This window comes from Scyliorhinus canicula, chromosome 27 (assembly GCF_902713615.1).
Source record: "Scyliorhinus canicula chromosome 27, sScyCan1.1, whole genome shotgun sequence".
NCBI classification, from domain to species: Eukaryota; Metazoa; Chordata; class Chondrichthyes; order Carcharhiniformes; family Scyliorhinidae; genus Scyliorhinus; species Scyliorhinus canicula.
In genome coordinates, this window is record NC_052172.1 from 8,803,871 (window position 1) to 8,823,270 (window position 19,400).

The following is a 19,400-nucleotide window of genomic DNA, read 5'->3' on the forward strand; positions in this document are numbered from 1 at the left end:
CCAGCATTTTGCTTCATTTCCGCTATGGTTCACAGCACATTATTTAGCCGTACTGACTTTTATTTTGCTCGGCTGTGGAGAATTTATGCACGTTACAGCCTTAGTGGTCCCTTTGATTCAGACAGGGTTGTTGAAATTATTAGCACTTTTTACTTAGTTATGACGAGCTCAGACTGATAGTCCACGGCGGTCTATAGGGACAAATTGTGTTTTATGAAATGTACTGGCAATATCTTTTTATTTTGTTTACCAATCGCATCAAATAGCTGGAAGAGGTGAACCCAAAGGGGGTAAAAGTGGATTTGGGCAAGAGTGTAAAGCAGATGTAAGCATCCATTCCGCACTACTGCCCAAGCCTAATTTCAGTCCCAACGTTCCTAGACATTGCTGCTCATAAGCCTATCATGTCTGCATTACAATCACAATCTGTATTCACATAGGCGTCTACACAAAATAATTAATTCTGATTTCAAAGAAGTTCTGAGGGAGGCATACGGGTTCAAATCATTGGACGGATTTTTGCGGCTGTTCATGCCAACGGGATCTTCCAGGCCCTTCAACATCACACCTCCGCCACGTGATTCCTGGTGGCGATGGGTGCATTCAACAGGAAACCCCGTTGACAAAAGCGAGGCCAGAAGATCCGGCCGCCAGCCAACGGCATGCCGTCTCTCGCGCGGCGGGTTGCTCGGTAAATCCCGCCCATTAACTTTGATCCTCTCTCCACAGAGGCTGCCAGGCCGGCTGAGGTTTTCCAGAATTTTCTGTTTTAATTCCATTTCGATTTGAGTCCTTTTCCCATAAACCAGTCATTCTAATGAGGAAGTATGTAACTTATGGAGGATGATTTATGTGGCCAAATTGGGAAAGCAAACATAATAATAACAATCTTTACTCATGTCACAAGTAGGCTTACATTAATGCTGCAAGGAAGTTACTGTGAAAATCCCCTAGTCGCCACATTCCGGCGCCTGTTCGGGTACACAGAGGGAGAATTCAGAATGTCCATTCCACCTAACGAGCACGTCTTTCGGGACTTGTGGGAGGAAACCGGAGCACCCGGAGGAAACCCACGCAGACATGGGGAGAACGTGCAGACTCCGCACAGACAGTGACCCAAGCCGGTAATCGAACCTGGGACCCTGGAGCTGTGAAGCAACAGTTCTGATCACTGTGCTACCCTGCCGCCCATACAGTCATTAAATGCACAGAAGGAAGTCATTCACGGCCCATCAGGTTTATACTGGCCCTCAGTGGAGCAATTCAGTAAATCAGAGTCCCAGGTTTATTTCCTTTAAGTATCCAGACAGTTCCTGTTTGAGATCATTGATTGTTTTCCCTTCCATCACCCTTGTTAGCAGCGAGTTCTAGGTCACTACCATTCGCTGCAGAAAATAGTTCTTTCTCATATTCTCCCTGCATCTTAGAACATAGAACAGTACAGCACAGAACAGGCCCTTCGGCCCTCGATGTTGTGCCGAGCAATGATCACCCTACTCAAACCCACGTATCCACCCTATACCCGTAACCCAACAACCCCCCCCCACCCCCCCTTAACCTTACTTTTTTTTTTAGGACACTACGGGCAATTTAGCATGGCCAATCCACCTAACCCGCACATCTTTGGACTGTGGGAGGAAACCGGAGCACCCGGAGGAAACCCACGCACACAGGGGGAGGACGTGCAGACTCCACACAGACAGTGACCCAGCCGGGAATCGAACCTGGGACCCTGGAGCTGTGAAGCATTTATGCTAACCACCATGCTACCGTGCTGCCCCTAGGGGATCGTTTAGCACAGGGCTAAATAACTGGCTTTTAAAGCAGACCAAGACAGGCCAGCAGTGTGGGTTCAATTCCCGTAACAGCCTCCCCAAACAGGCGCCGGAATGTGGCGACTAGGGGCTTTTCGCAGTAACTTCATTTGAAGCCTACTTGTGACAATAAGCGATTTTCATTTCATTTTTCACCCTCCACCCAGTCCTTGCACATTTGTCTACCTTTTCTAAACCTGTCATTATCTTGTACACCACTATCATTTCCACTCAATCTCTTTTGCTCCAAAGAGAACAATTACTGATTTCCCAATCTAACCCTGTAGCTAAAATTCCCCATCCCTGTAACCGTGTCTTCAGGAAGGATGATTTCCAGCAATGTGGAAAATTGGCCAGGGTATGTCCTGGACACAAAAAGCAGGAGAAATCCAACCCAGCCAATCCTATCCCATCAGTCTACTCTTGATCATTAGTCAAGCACGGTAGCACAAATGGATAGAACTGTGGCTTCACAGCACCAGGGTCCCTGGTTCGATTCCGGCTTGGGTCACTGTCTGTGTGGAGTCTGCACGTCCTCCCCCTGTGTGCGTGGGTTTCCTCTGGGTGCTCCGGTTTCCTCCCACAGTCCAAAGACATGCAGGTTAGGTGGATTGGCCATGCTAAATTGCCCTTAGTGTCCAAAAATGTTAGGAGGGGTTATTGGGACAGGGTGGAAGTGAGGGCTTGAGTCGTATGGTGCAGACTTGATGGGATGAATGGCCTCCTTCTGCACTGTATGTTCTATGTAAAGTTATGGAAGGGGTCATCAACAGTGCTATGAAGTGGCACTTGTATAGCAATAACATGCTTACTGTCGCTCGGTTTGGGTTCTGCCAGGGCCACAGCTCCTGACCTCATCCCGGAGGTGAGGTGGGAATGACTGCCCTCGACATTGAGGTAGCATTTGACCGAGTATGGCATCATGGAGCTCCAGTTAAACTGGAGCCAATGGGAATCAAGGGGGGAAACTCTCCTCTGGTTGGAGTGATACCTGGCATAAAGGAAGATGGCCGTGGTTGGTGGAGGTCAATCATCTCAGTTCCAGGACATCACTGCAGGAGTTCTTCAGAGTAGTGTCCTCGGCCCAACCATCTTCAGCTGCTTCATCATTAGGGAAAAAGTGGGGATGTTCGCTGATGATTCCAGGGTTATGGGAAAAGCAGTGAGGTTATGACACTAAGCTAAAGGATCGTCCATAACCATATTGAATGGCAGAGCAGTATCGAAAAGCTGAATGACCTCCCCTGCTCCTATTTATGTTTCTATGTTCAGCACATTTTGTCAGATACTGAAGAATTCCATGTCCAAATGCAGCAAGACCCGGGAAACATCCAGGCTTATGCTGACAAGTAACATTTGTATCATACAAGTGGCAGGTAATGACCATCTCCAACAAGAGAGAATCTAACCATCACTCCTCGATATTCAAGGCATTACAATCGCTGAATCCCCCACTATCAACATCCTGGGAGTTACCATTGACCAGAAACTGAACTGGACCAGCTTTATAAATACTGTGGCTACAAGAGCAGGTTAGAGGCTGGGAATCCTGCGGAGAGTAACTCACCTCCTGACTCCCCCCAAAGCCTGTCCACCACCTACGAGGCACAAGTCAGGCATGTGGTGGAATACTCTCCATTAGCCTGGATGAATTCAGCTCCAACAACCCCATCAATAAACGTGACACCATCCAGGATAAAGCAACCCGCTTGATTGGCACGCCATCCACCACCTTAAACATTCACTCCCTCCACCACCAATGCAGTGGCAATTGTGTATACCATACACAAGGGGGCCGGCAGGAACTCAATTCCTTGACAGTGCCTTGCAAACCTGTGACCTCTACCGCCGAGAAGGATGAGGGCAGATGAATAGAACACCACCACCTGCACGTTCCCCTGCAAGCCACACAACATTCTGCCATTCCTTCACTGTCAATGGGTCAAAATCCTGGAACTCCATTCCTCACATCATTGGGGGTATCGCTGCAACACATGGACTTCAGTGGTTCTGGAAAGTGGCTCATCACTGATGGAGTATAGTATTATTCATATAGGGGATAGTTGAATGCATATAGCTAAAGAAGCAAAATATTAAAAATGTCTTGACTGTGGGAACCCAGTCATTTTCTTATATAATTAATTAACCATTGTATTCCAGTGTATTCAGTACTGAGAGCGGATTGTTCTCCATCAATTCTAGCTAGGCCATAGGAAACATAGCGTATCCAGTACTTTTCCGAAGACTGTGCCCACAGACGCTAAGCTAGATTTGATAGGCACCAGTCAATTTTAAGTAATGTCCAATGTTTGATCAATAAGTTATCCTCTCAGAAACAAACATTCATTTGAACAAACCAGGAGGTCTCAGCTGGGACTCAGAAGCCAATGACCGTAAACGAGGGGTTAAACAAAAGATAAGAATTCCCTTATGGTTGAGGTCCTTTGTTCCTGCATTCTTGAATCATCTATCTGTTTGTTTGTGTTTAAGTGACTTATTTTGAGCATATGTTTTTTTGCCATTTGCTTGACTTTTTTACGTATTGTTTGATATTTTGTTTCTCAGTTTTATTATGTTCTTATTCAAGTGCATACCAGTGAATTCGGAGGGAATTCCTATATATGAAACAGATCGCTGCCCTTTATCTTGCTCTGCTCTTGGGAGTGAGGCAGACTAGGTGTAGGCCCATTATACTCATTTGAATGAGGTGGGAGGGACCATTTCTGGTCCTTCCCATATGTTGTCCTTTGGATTGTGGTCAGATATAGAGGTAAGAGTGAGAGTGAGCTTGGTGCCAATGATCTCCTCAGCTTGGACAACCCGAGGCAAAAAGGCGAGATTTAGGTCCCCAAATTTTCAGTCCTTGGAGTCTTATAAGAGACAGAAAAACACTTGTGCTGTATTGGGTGAAGCTATTTCCTTACAATTCCCGCCTTCGGTCTTTCTTGACAGTTGGTCCATCACGGGCAGGATCCTCCGAGATCTTGATGGCGTCCTCAATGGCTCCGAGTAAACCACTGCCACCTTCACCCCGGAGGGCAGGCCCAAAGCACTCGGGGCGACGGATCAGCAAACGCACAACAACATTGGCATTTTCCTCTACACTCTCACCTGCAATCACACAGAAAGCATCGCACAAGCACGAGGGTCAGAACGCAAAACAAGAAAGTGTCAACATATTTACCATATTCAGGAATGAAAAAATGTCAAAAACTATTGTTTTTGGTCACTTCGGAAGCAGATGCATTAAGTATATCCAGTCTTCCTCCACTTCGCTGATTACTTTTGCAGTGATTAAATAGTTTTCATTAATTCTAGTCACGTATTCTCTGGGATCTTTCCTCATGTGATGTTGCTTAGGTAATAATTAATTTACTTAAAAAAATTGTTTTGGATGAAACAATCTAATTGTATAGTTGGCAGGAAATATAGACATAGACATAGAACAAACAGTGCAGGGGCTTTTCACAGTAACGTCATTGAAGCCTACGTGACAATAAGCGATTTTCATTTCATTTTTCATTCAGAAGGAGGCCATTCGGCCCATTGAGTCTGCACCAACCCACTTAAGCCCTCACTTCCACCCTATCCCCATAACCCAATAACCGCTCCTAACTTTTTTGAACACTAAGGGCAATTTATCATGGCCAATTCACCTAACCTGCACATCTTTGGACTGTGGGAGGAAACCGGAGCAAACCCACGCAGACACAGGGAGAACGTGCAGACTCCGCACAGACAGTGACCCAGCTGGGAATCGAACCTGGGACTCTGGCGCTGTGAAGCCACAGTGCTATCCACTTGTGCTACAGTGCTGCCCTTATGTGGACAATATGTGAAATTCTCGGCCATTAGCTGGGGTGGAAGAATTGACACGAGCTGGACTTTTCGGCCGTTTTCTTCCCCGCCTGTCGATGGCGCACCCACGTAGTGGGTTTCCTGATGGTACGGCGTGCATTCAATGGGAAACACCATCGACAACGGTGGGACCAGAACATCCCAGTGCCGGCCAATGGCGGGTCACCTCCCACCAGCGGCGAGTTGAAAATGAAAATCGCTTATTGTCACGAGTAGGCTTCAATGAAGTTACTGTGAAAAGCCCCTAGTCACCACATTCCGGCGCTGTCCGGGGAGGCTGGTATGAGAATCGAATCGTGCTGCTGGCCTGCTTGGTCTGCTTTAAAAGCCAGTGATTTAGCTCAGTGAGCTAAACCAGCCCCTTAGTTGTGGGGTAAATGGTGCCCAAGGACTGGGCTCGGAAGCCTGGTTTTTGAAATCACATCAAAGAAACACATGTCGATGTTTGATCGTACAGGACTTGAGTATTGCTGAAACAAAAAAGGCTCTTTTTGACAAAAAAATGGCTCACCTTCAGCAATATTGAAATAAACTTTGTTATTAAAAAGTATATTTTCGGGAAGTGAACAACCAAAGGAGGAAGAAACACTTGTGAAATGGATTTACCTGAAGTGAAAATTATATAAATATGCAATGAATATGATAAAAATGAGGTAGGGGCAGCACAGTGGTTAGCACAGTTGGTTCACAGATCCAGGGTCCCAGGTTCGATTTGCGGCTTGGGTCACTGTCTGAGCGAAGTTTGCACTTTCTCCCCGTGTGCGTGGGTTTCCTCCGGGTGCTCCGATTTCCTCCCACAGTCCAAAGATGTGCAGGTTGGGTGGATTGGCCATGATAAGGATAGGTAGTTTTTTGAAGAATAAAGGGATTAAGGGTTATAGAGAAATACAGCACAGAACAGGCCCTTCGGCCCACGATGTTGCGCCGAACTTTTGTCCTAGGTTAATCAAAGAATTTTGGACAATTTTTCATGGCCAATCCACCCAACCTGCACATCTTTGGACTGTGGGAGGAAACCGGAGTACCCGGAGGAAACCCACGCAGTCACGGGGAGGATGTGCAGACTCCACACAGACAGTGACCCAAGTAGAAATCGAACTTGGGACCCTGGAGCTGTGAAGCAATTGTGCTATCCACAATGCTACCGTGCTGCCCTTAAGAAGTTAACCTACACTCCCTTATTCTACCCTAATCCAAGTACCTATCCAATAGCCGCTTGAAGGTCCATAAATTTTCCGACTCAACTACTACCATAGGCAGTGCATTCCATGCCCCCACTACTCTCTGGGTAAAGAACCTACCTCTGACATCCCCTCTATATCTTCCACCATTTATCTTAAATTTATGTCCCCTTGTAATGGTGTGTTCCACCCGGGGAAAAAGTCTCTGACTGTCTACTCTTATCTATTCCCCTGATCATCTTATAAACCTCTATCAAGTCGCCCCTCATCCTTCTCCGTTCTAATGAGAAAAGGCCTAGCACCCTCAACCTTTCCTCGTATGACCTACTCTCCATTCCAGGCAACATCCTGGTAAATCTCCTTTGCACCTTTTCCAAAGCTTCCACATCCTTCCTAAAATGAGGTGACCAGACTGCACACAGTACTCCAAATGTGGCCTGACCAAGGTTTTGTACAGCTGCATCATCACCTCACGGCTCTTAAATTCAATCCCTCTGCTAATGAACGCTAGCACACCATAGGCCTTCTTCACAGCTCTATCCACTTGAGTGGCAACTTTCAAAGAACTATGAACATAGACCCCAAGATCTCTCTGCTCCTCCACATTGCCAAGAACCCAACCATTAACCCTGTATTCCGCATTCAGATTTGTCCTTCCAAAATGGACAACCTCACACTTGTCAGGGTTAAACTCCATCTGCCACTTCTCAGCCCAGCTCTGCATTCTATCTATGTCTCTTTGAAGCCGACAACAGCCCTCCTCACTATCCACAACTCCACCAATCTTCGTATCATCTGCAAATTTACTGACCCACCCTTCAACTCCCTCATCCAAGTCGTTAATGAAAATCACAAACAGCAGAGGACCCAGAACTGATCCCTGCGGTACGCCACTGATAACTGGGCTCCAGGCTGAATATTTGCCATCCACCACAACTCTCTGTCTTCTATCGGTTAGCCAGTTTGTTATCCAACTGGCCAAATTTCCCACTATCCTATGCCTCCTTACTTTCTGCATAAGCCTACCATGGGGAACCTTATCAAATGCCTTACTAAAATCCATGTACACTACATCCACTGCTTTACCTTCATCCACATGCTTGGTCACCTCCTCAAAGAATTCAATAAGACTTGTAAGGCAAGACCTACCCCTCACAAATCCGTGCTGACTATCCCTAATCAAGCAATGCCTTTCCAGATGCTCAGAAATCCTATCCCTCAGTACCCTTTCCATTACTTTGCCTACCACCGAAGTAAGACTAACTGGCCTGTAATTCCCAGGGTTATCCCTATTCCCTTTTTTGAACAGGGGCACGACATTCGCCACTCTCCAATCCTCTGGTACCACCCCTGTTGACAGCGAGGACGAAAAGATCATTGCCAACGGCTCTGCAATTTCATTTCTTGCTTCCCATAGAATCCTTGGATATATCCCGTCAGGCCCGGGGGACTTGTCTATCCTCAAGTTTTTCAAAACGCGCAACACATCTTCCTTCCTGACAAGTATCTCCTCAAGCTTATCAGTCTGCTTCACACTGTCCTCTCCAACAATATGGCCCCTCTCGTTTGTAAATACTGAAGAAAAATACTTGTTCAAGACCTCTCCTATCTCTTCAGACTCAATACACAATCTCCCGCTACTGTCCTTAATCGGACCTACCCTTGCTCTAGTCATTCTCATATTTCTCACATATGTGTAAAAGGCCTTGGGGTTTTCCTTGATCCTACCCGCCAAAGATTTTTCATGCCCTCTCTTAGCTCTCCTAATCCCTTTCTTCAGTTCCCTCCTGGCTATCTTGTATCCCTCCAGCGGTGGTGTTCGGGCCGGAAAGTGAAGCTGAGTCCACAAAAGATCATCCATGACCCCATTGAATGGCGGAGCAGGCTCGAGGGGCCATATGGCCTACTCCTGCTCCTAGTTCTTATAGGGTGGCGGTGTGGGCTTGGGTAGGGTGCTCTTTCCAAGGGCCAGTACAGACTTACTGGACCAAATGTCCTCCTTCTGCAGTGTAAATTCTATGATATATTTGATTCACCTTTTTGTAAGTTTATCTGGTCGCTCAGAAGTAAGCATTTACGACGTACTGACCAGACAGACAACGACTCAGTCCCTCATCTCTATGGAGTTAAATGTTGTCTGTCAGGACAGTGGAAAGGGTGGTGCAATGCAGCCGAGTACCCCTAGGTTAGAATTTCACCATCTGGTCTCCAGCTAGTGGTTCCTGTTGGGTGCGTGTGCCTGAAACTCAGTTTTAAGGCCCTCTATGTTGCTGCATTCTGCCAACAAGCACTATCCAATCTAATGAACAATAGTTGTTCACTTAGGCAAGCCATTGGAAAGTGACTGATGTCTATAGGAAAAGCAGGCAATGTTTAGATGGTAACCTGGTCAATATTCGTAAAAAGTTAGGAGTATATAAGTGAGACGGCTGACGATATTTAACGGCACTTAGTGCCAGAAATAATCCCCCATGGGATCCACGCCGGAGATGGCGGTACTGCCAGCTAGTTTGCCCGGACTGCCCCACTGCCCCTGGGTGGCATGCCAAAAAATTGAAGGTGGCTGCTCACCTCCTCCGATCCCCTCAGACGCCATTGTGCTAGGTTCCCGCTTTTAAATAGGAGTGCTCAACAGGGCCGTGTTACCGCTCATCGGAGAGCCAGTTAGAACACGGGAGGCCGTTAGATTGGGCTTCCAACACGCTAATGAGATGGAGATTGGCCTCAATTGGCTTTGAACCGTGTCTAGGTTGGATCGGATCCCGCCAATGGGAGCTGATTGGATGGATCACAAAACACCCGCCGCCCAGTGTGGCTCCCGGTTTGGACACCTCCCATAATCTAATTGGCCAGCACGGATCTTTACTGGGCGCAAAGTGGCCATTAAATCGCGGCCGTTATGTTAAACCTGTATAAAACGCTGATTCAGCATCAACTGGATTACTCTGTCCAGTTATGGGTGCCACATTTTAGGAAAGAGGTGAGGGCATTAGAGAGAATACAGAAAAGATTCATGAAAATGGTTCCAAGCGACGAGGAACTTCAGTTATGAAAAGATTGGAGAGATTGGGACTGTTTTCCTCGAAGAGAAGGTCAAGAGGAATTCAAATTCCTGAGGAGTCCAGAGAGAGTAGTTGGAGAAAAAACATCTCCATTGGTGAAAAGGTTAAGGAGGAGGGAGCACCCAGATTTAAGTTAGTTGGTGAAAGTAGCAATGGAGGGGTGAGGAAAAACCTTTTCACATGGTGAATGGTTAGGATCTGGCATGCGCTGCCGGAGAATCTGGCGGAGACGGATTCAGTCAATGCATTCAAGAGGGAATTGACTTATTATCCAAAAAGGGAAGAAATGAAAAATATGAAATATGAAAATCGCTTATTGTCACGAGTAGGCTTCAATGAAGTTACTGTGAAAAGCCCCTAGTCACCACATTCCGGCGCCTGTTCGGGGAGGCTGGTACGGGAATTGAACCGTGCTGCTGGCCTGCTTTCAAAGCCAGCGATTTAGCCCTGAGCTAAACAGCCCCTGTTTAGAACATGCAAGGCCAAGGAATGACACCAGTTAAATTGTTCCTTTGGAGACAGGTACAGACATGGTGGGCCAAATGGCCTACTGGAACCATTCTGTGATTGTGTGGTGTGGGCATACAAATTCCTTTCTCTGCAGTTTTATCAAAGGCGTGAACCCACTCATTGTACATGGGTCAATACCTCCATTAAAAGGGGCAGAAAGGAAGCTTGCTATGAGCAGATAATGTTTTCGTCTGGATTATATTCCTATTCACGCATTTTGCAGACAATGTTTAAAAGGAAGAAGAGAATCAATATCCAGACTTTCGGGAATCCACAGGAAAAGTGAAGCAGCAACAGGTATTGGGAAAACCTTTGATTGTGACATGCAATTTTTCAGGAAGTCATTTTTATTACCCAGTCGCTAAGAGTTTACTATTTCCACAAACAATTTGTATTTATTTATTCCTGGCATCTATATTATTCCATAGAAGGAGGCCATTCGGCCCATCGAGTCTGCACCGGCCCTTGGAACAAGCACCCTATTTAACCCCAAACTTCCACTCCATCCCTGCAGCCCAATAACCCCACCCAACCTTTTTTTTTTGGACACTAAGGGGCAATTTAGCATGGCCAATTCTAACCTGCACATCTTTGGACTGTGGGAGGAAACCAGAGCACCCGGAGGAAACCCACACACACATGGGGAGAATGTGCAGAATCCACACAGTGACCCAGCCGGGAGTCGAACTTGGGACCCTGGAGCTGTGAAGCAACTGTTCTAACCACTGTGCTGCCTGTAAGCTGTTTGACAATCAATGTGAAGGAAAGGGCGAGCAGGGCAGGTTGTTGCATCAACTGGCTGTTTACTTAGATCTGTTAATGAGATATGACAACTGTTGCAAGCAGATTGCACCCACATGATATATCTGTACCATCTGCACTGGTGCCAGTTTTCTCAAATCTATTGTACAATATGAACCGTGACTCTACAACTGTAGCGAAAAACGCCATTATTCATCCTTTACTGACGTTTGCCAAAGCGGTCTATTTACCATTTACAAATACAGCAAACCGCAAAAAGTCGAGATAACGCTCCCCTCCGACAGGGTTCCAACCAATGTCTGGATATCCTTTTGCCAGAAGCATGGGGCAGCTTTGCAATCCACACCCTGCCAGGTACGTCACCACCTAAAATTGGAGATGAAAGGCAAAATCCAAGAGAATAAATGATGATGTTAAAAGCTGCAGACCGTCATTCCAGACATTCATCATTGAAATTTTTAGTGGGCAACTTAAAGAATACAAGAGTCAGAATAATTTGTCAACCACATCGTCACATTCCAAGTCACTCATTCTCCAATTTAAAAAAAAAGTTACTTTTACCCAAATTCGCATTCATCCACTAAAATAAAAGATGACTACAGTACTGCGATGCTGGAAATCTGGAGTATAAATAGAAAGTGCTGGAAATCCTCAGCATGTCTGGCATTGAAATGAAATGAAAATTGCCACAGTCCCCAAGGGCGATAGGCTGCTCTCGCCTTTTGAGAGAGAGCTGACTGGTGGTGATTCAACCTGAGAGTCACCACACCTCAGGCGAGCTGCAAGGTTGAGAAGGCTTCAGGGATAACCTCAGCCGGTGCGGGGAATTGAACCTGCGCTGTTGGCGTCGCTAACCGACTGTGGAGAGAGAAACAAAGTTAAAGTTTTGAGTCAAATATGACTTTACTTTAGAATTAGAGAATTAAGAGTCACATTTGGGTTGAAATGTTAACACTGCGGATGAAATTCTCCCTTTGGGAAACTATGGGCTGGATTCTCCGATTCTGGGGCCATGTCCCCATGCCGGCGTGGGAACGGTGGCGTTTTATGCCGGAAAAACTGGCGCAAAACAGCCATTGATCCCCCGTTTTGTTGAGGGGTAGCAGGACGGCAGCATAAAGCACGGGCTATCACTGCCGATACGCCCCGGAGAATTGGCCAGTCCGTGGCCGCGCATGCGCACGGCGGCAGCCTGCAGCGGCCGTGACGTGCAACATGGCGGCGGCCGCCCGCGGACCCGGCCCACGAAATAGCCCCCCTCCTTCGGTCAGCTCGCGCGCCCCAGACCAAACCCCACACAGTGCCCTCAGCCCCGAATAATGCCCCCCCGCCCGCGGATCGGCCCTCTCCCGACTGTGGCGCCGCTGGACTGTCCGCAGCGACCATCCGAGTTCCCGATGGGTGAGACCACGAGAGACCCACGCCGTCTGGAACTCGGCCGATCGGAGGCGGAGCAGTGGAGGCGGGGCCTCAGGCAATGTCCTGAGGCCGTGGATAGGTGGCGAGTACATCGCTTTGGAGAGGGCGCCGCCCCCGATTTCGTCGGAAATTTGGATTCTCCGGCCGGTCGGCGAACGCGATTCCGGGGTCGGCGACCGGAAAATCCAGCCCAACGTTCTCCCGTCAGAGCTGAATCGAACCTGATTTGGGAGCGCAAATGAGGATGCAATTCCCAATCCTGAGCAATACAAATTTATGCGTGGCGAGGCTAGCGAGGGATTCCCTAGGGAATCGTGCTATAAGGCCGCCATTTTGAGAGGGCAACCCAATAGCGAGGTCCCGCGGCTAGCCACCGCTTTCCCCCCCCGCATCACAATTCGACCCCCCCCCCCCCCCACAGCACAATTCAGCCCTCCACCCCTGGAATTTCTAGGTGCCGTCCCTGCCCCTCCGCCGCAGTACGGGGATGACTCGACCGCCTCCCCCTACAGAGACCCCCAGAGAATCGCGCAGGCCCGGAGGATATGGTGCTCGATCACGGAGAGGATGAAAATAGGTCTTAAACACTACGGTGCGAATCACGGTACATACGCCCGGCAGGAGCCTCGGAAATGGGCCCCGATCCCGTTTTCTGCACAACCGTTGGATTCTCCGCCTCATTGGGAACTCCGCTACCAGCGGAGGAAGGTGGAGAATTTCACCCTGTTTCTCCACAAATGGTGCCAGGCTTGTTGGGTATTTCCAGAACTCTCTCTTTATTCTAAGTTCACGCACATTGCTCAGTGAGGCAGTGGTCTCTTCCCTTGAGGCCTACCTTTCCTTAGATAGGGCCCATTTCATTCTTTGACTATACTTCAGCTCCAACAAAGATCAGCCACTGTCTCACCCTCAGCTAGTTTCTTTTTAAATTCAGTGCAAACCGAGTTAATGTAAAAGGATAATTTTACAGCTTTAAACTCCCAACAGGGACTCAACAATCAGAAAATCATTTTCGAAATTTGATGCATAATTTAAGAATGTTTCTGATCACGCCAAACGTTGCCGAGTTGAAAATTAAGCCTATAAATCTTCTCTCGCGCTGCTTTATTTACTTGATCCATTTTGCTCAATGTAAAATGCCAAGTTAAAGGTCAGGTATTTCAAAACACAGTTTTATTGGAAGAAAATCATGCAGAATATTCCCTGGAAATCTGATGTCAACCGTTTGGGTAAGGGCGATAGGGTTTGATATTTTCCCAGTGGAACGTGATATTAGCTTGTTCCCAATTCCACAGTACCTGGAGGATGCTGAAATTTGTATCATGTGAGTCTATCTTTAAGAAATGGGTGTTTATAAATGGGTGTGTATATAAATATCTGTACTGAGAGTACCGTTAAGAAATGTGTGTTTACTACTGCAGTGATGTCAGAGAATGGGTGGAGCTGGGCTGTCTGTCAGCTTTTTACTTTCGTTTTTGAGCAGGCTGCAGGGTGTGTTTTACTTTCGTTTTCAGTGTTGGAGCTGAAGCCAGACAGAGCAAGCGCACTGCTGATCTCTCTGCCATCAAAAGACTATCTCTTGATCATTTGGTGAATTCAGAATTATAAATGTTTTCAGTAGTGACTTTAACCTGATGTGCTTCTGATAAAGGTTTTGTTTTTAAGTCGTATGGATGTTAAAAAGGAAAGCTTAAAGGTTTACTTAGGGTTGTAGTCTTTGGGGGTTTTATTTGAATGAATGGTTGCGAAGATGTTCACTGTATGTTTTAAAAAGGTTAACTTGAGGTCATAGAATAAACATTGTTTTGCTTTAAAAAATACTTTTCCATTTCTGCTCTACCACACCTGTAGAGTGGGCCGTGTGCTCCCCATACCACAATCTATTAAAAGTTGTGGGTCAGGTGAACTCCATGATACACTTTGGGGTTCTCTAAACCCTGGCCCATAACACTTGCAGAAACATAATTTTTCCCAACACACCAAATACTCAAAGGGCGTGATTTAATAAAAATGACGAGTGCCATTTTGGGTGTGTTTAGCGGGTGTTTTCCGTCGATCGTAGCGAGGACTCTGCTTCCTTACTGGGACCCGGCGAGGATGCACTTCAGACTTATTTCCTGCAACCTCAGCTCATCGTGCAGGAAGAGATTGGGACGCCATTTAATCAAACTCTCAGCACCCCCCCGCAACCTCTGCCCTCCCCCCAACTTACCAATTAGAGGGTCCTCGAGCCCCCCCCCTCCTCCCCTCCCCCTCCCCCCCCCCCCCCCCCCCCCCCCCCCCCCCCGCCCCTCTCCCAATCCCCTCACCCCAGCTCATAAGAGCATGGCACTCCTGGGTCCAATCCCTGGCTCGGGCAACCTGGAATCCAGGCACCTTGGCATTGGCAAGGTGTCGGGGTGTCATCGGGACTGCCAGGGTACCACCCTGCCCAGGGCCCGACCCATCTGGGGGGCCTCCGATCGCCTGGAAGACCCCCATAACGCCTGATCCATGGTTGTGGAAACCAGTGCTAAACGTCACCACGCCAGGGTCTCCGAGGCGAGACCGTTCGATCCCACGCTTTGGGTAACTCCGGCACAGATATATATTCAAGTCAGACTAACTACTCACTTGGAATCTGCAAATCTGCATCACGCCCATTGAGGACGAGTTCCAGATCGCGATGCTCATGAGAACGAGCGTCGTAAAACCCGCGAGATTTAACAGCCTTGTCATGTGATGTGGCCAGGAGATTTAACAGCCTTGTCATGTGATGTGGCCAGGAGATTTAACAGCCTTGTCATGTGATGTGGCCAGGAGATTTAACAGCCTTGTCATGTGATGTGGCCAGGAGATTTAACAGCCTTGTCATGTGATGTGGCCAGGAGATTTAACAGCCTTGTCATGTGATGTGGCCAGGAGATTTAACAGCCTTGTCATGTGATGTGGCCAGGAGATTTAACAGCCTTGTCATGTGATGTGGCCGGGAGATTTAATAGCCTTGTCGTGCGATGTGGCCGGTAGATCGTGCCCAATGTAAAATGGAATACAATAGCTTACTCAACAGATAATTTTCGAAACCCACGTGCAAAACAGTGCATTCTTTCACAATACTGTCCTTTAAAAAAATATTTCATGCGATGTTAGTGTCACTCGCCAGGCCATCATTTTTAGTAGCCCTTTCCTAATTGCCCATCTTGAACCACTGCTGTCTATGTGGCGTAGGTACACCCGCAGTGCTGTTAGGGAGGGGGTTCCAGGATTTTGACCCAGCGACACTGAAGGATTCAGTTCCCGTGTCATCACGGTGGCGTGTCTGAAGCTCAAGTCCCGTTTAGCTTCAATAATTAATGCTGGCTGCAAACATATGGAAACTTTACAGCGTTATTACCTTTTCAAGATCAGGCTCCCGCAGAGCCAAGGCAAGTTCATTGTTGTCAATGCACGAAGCTGCCGCAACATCGAGTGGGGTGGATCCTCGCATACCTGAGGAGGATGAGAAACCTCATTAAAACAAGATAAACTCTTGGAGGTACAAGTAACAGCATCAACTTTGGATGGACTGCAGTAGCATTAGTGATCTTGTTATCATTACAAACATTTCGTAATCACTTTTCTTGCATTATCAAAATCCACACAGTCAGTGTATCATGGGGATATTAGTGAATTTGCATATCCGTCGTGAAATACTTTCAGCAATAGATAATTTTGTAACATTTATTATCCAAGATCAATTAATCAATTAACAATGAGCAACAGCACAAGATTATTTGAGAATTGGAAATTTGCACTAAATATTTGAATATTAAATAAGTCAAAATGAGCAATTCAATGTGAAATAACTCAATTCCTCGATGAAAGCAGTGTAGTCGATCCATAGATACTGGATACAAAGAATACAGCACAGGAACAGGCCCTTCAGCCCTCCAAGCCTCTACCGGTCATGATGTCACACTTGGCCAAAACCCTCAGCACTTCCTTGTGCCGTATCCCTCCATACCCATCCTATCCATGTATCTGTCGAAATGCCTTTTGAATGCCGCTAATGACTCCGCTTCCACAACCTCCCCTGGCAGCGTGTTCCAAGCACTTACCACCCTCTGTGTAACACTATGGGGAACAGATCATAGAATCCTGACAGTGCAGAAGGAGGCCATTTGGCCCATCGACTCTGCACCGAAGCTTTTGAAAAACCACCCTATTTCAGCCCAATCCCCCACTCTATTCCTGCAAATCCACCCTAATGGGCAATTTAGCGTGGCCAATCCACCTAACCTGCACATCTTTGGACTGTGGGAGGAAACCGGAGCACCCGGAGGAAACACACGCAGGCGGGAGGAGAATGTGCAAACTCCACACAGACAGAAGTCTTACAACACCAGGTTATAGTCCAACAGATTTTTTCGAATCACTAGCCTTCATCAAGTGAAGGAGTTGCACTCCGAAAGCTAGTGATTCGAAACAAATCTGTTTGACTTTAACCTGGTGTTGTAAGGCTTCTTACTGTGCTCACCCCAGTCCAACGCCGGCATCTCCACATCCACACAGACAGTCACCCGAGGTTGGAATTGAACCCGGGTTCCTGGTACTGAGGCAGCAGTGCTAACCGCTGTGCCACTGAACAGGCCTATCTTTAGCATTCACAGAATGAAGCAATAAACAAAATCTTACAGTTCTGTAGCTTTTATAATGTCAATCATCTTCACACTTACACAGAAATAGGATGAATTATTATATGCTGTTTTTTCTTTAACAAATTAGCGGGGGCTGTGTTAACATTTAAAGTAAATGTGTTAAAGGACTGGAGGAAATGATCCCGCAAGATTCCCAGTTGGAGGACCACGAGCACTGGAAAATGCTCCTTCAGTAGTAATGGAAGATTGAAAGTCATCTATAACTTATTCTTAAGCAGTCTTCCGGGATCGAGGATGGCTTGCTTCCCACTCTGGCTTGAAGAGTTTGGATATGGCTTACAAGTTTAACGTGCAATCTGCCAGCTTTCTACCACATGCCGGGGAAAATGGTGCTGGAAGGGTCGGCTGGATGAGATGTCGGGAAGTTCGTGCGCTCTCTCCTGTGCCTCAATTTCGCCTCTGCATGTTTGCGATTAAATTCCTCGATGTGTTCAGTCCTCAAAGCACTGGGAATATACCACCAGCGTGTGTGCAGGATCCTCCGCAGTTGGTGGCAAAAAAGGGGCGGCAATTTGTTTTTCTTTTGCAATATGAAGAAGAATAAATGTGGGCAGCGCGGTAGCACAGTGGTTAGCACAGTTGACTCACAGCTCCAGGGTCACAGGTTCGATTCCCGGCTGGGTCACTGTCCGTGCGGAGTCTGCATATTCTCCCCGTGTCTGCGCGGGTTTCCTCCGGGTGCTCCGGTTTCCTCCCACAGTCCAAAGATGTGCAGGTTAGGTGGATTGGCCGTGATAAATTGCCCTTCGTGTCCAATAAAGGTTGGGTGAGGCTATTGGGTTACAGTGATGGGGCGGAGGTGTGGGCTTAAATAGGGTGTTTTCCAAGGGCCGGTGCAGATTCAATGGGCCGAATGGCCTCCTTCCGCACTGTAAATTCTATGTGATTTCTACGTAAAATGTTGCTGTAAAAATCAATAAAAGGCTAAATTTTGACTTATTTAACATTCAAATATTCATTCGGCACAATTTCTAATCCTCAAATAACCTTGTGAAATAGCCTTGTGGTTGAAGCTTTGTTTAATAGATCATTTGTAACAAATATTACACCATGATCTATTACTGGGAGTATTTCACATTGGATTGGCAAATTCATTGTCATCACCGTGGCACAGCAACTTGAACATTTCTGCTTCTTAAGTATTAGTTTTGATAATGCAAGAACAGTGGACATGAAAAGCCAGCAGTAGCAACAAGACCTTTTAAAGCTGTAATTGCACTAAAATCAGTCGCTAGGTTATCGATCAACAGCTAAGTGTGATTTATACTGCCCGTCTTCAAGCATCACTCTCCCAGACAAAAGGGAAACCTGTAAATGCTGCACTCTCAGCTGACAATTTGGAACTGTACTGGGTATGGGCAGGAGAGAAACATAGAACAGTACAGCACTGAACAGGCCCTTCGGCCCTCGATGTTGTGCCGAGCAATGATCACCCTACTCAAGCCAACGTATCCACCCTATACCAGTAACCCAACAAAGGTGCCAGCAAAGGTCAACAGACCCCTGGATCCTATTTAAAACTCGCCTAACAGTGCACTATCCTCCATCAGTGTCAAGCCCAAACTGTATAAAATGTATAAAATTGAGGAGCTTGCATTATCACAAGATGTCATTAAAAGCACCCAAGATTGGGACAAGCTCCGATCATACCGTCACTCCTTTGCATTGTCGCAAAGTTCTTTACAGCAATTCAGAAGTGCAAACGTAACGGTACCCAACAGCTAAAATGAATAGCTATTGTTTTTAAACGTTATATACCGAGGATTTTAATTCTTCTGCCTGGTCTCGATTTGACCGGGCCACATTATGTGTCGTAAACTGTTGTAATAAAGCATCTTTTGTAGCATATATTTATTTATTCGGGAACCCCAGCTGTCAAAAGCACCGAAAACTAACAGGATATGTCATATTCAAGATCAAAAATGCATCAGTTGTATCAGCAATACATCTTGCAACAACATGCTGTAAAATTCAATTAACACTTCAAATACTGACTGTCCACAAGGGTAGCATTTTCTGAAGCTAAATTACAGTATTTTTCCATTGGTAATGACTGAAAGGGTGGACAATGCGGCTAGTCACACGGAATTAATCTATTTCAGACTTTTAGCTCTTAAT

The 19,400-nt window shown here is 46.8% G+C and overlaps 1 protein-coding gene across 1 annotated transcript in view; it reads right to left on the minus strand.

Moving 5' to 3' along the window:
* Window positions 1-19,400, minus strand: part of LOC119957898 (ryanodine receptor 1-like) — a 463,450-nt gene that overhangs the window by 212,252 nt on the left and 231,798 nt on the right. Inside the window, exons 43-45 of the mRNA XM_038786087.1 lie at window positions 15,980-16,074; window positions 11,418-11,553; window positions 4,739-4,925 (exon numbers count right to left, since the gene is read on the minus strand). Of these exons, the coding sequence (XP_038642015.1) occupies window positions 4,739-4,925; window positions 11,418-11,553; window positions 15,980-16,074 (418 nt within the window). The remainder of the gene's footprint in view (window positions 1-4,738; window positions 4,926-11,417; window positions 11,554-15,979; window positions 16,075-19,400) is intronic.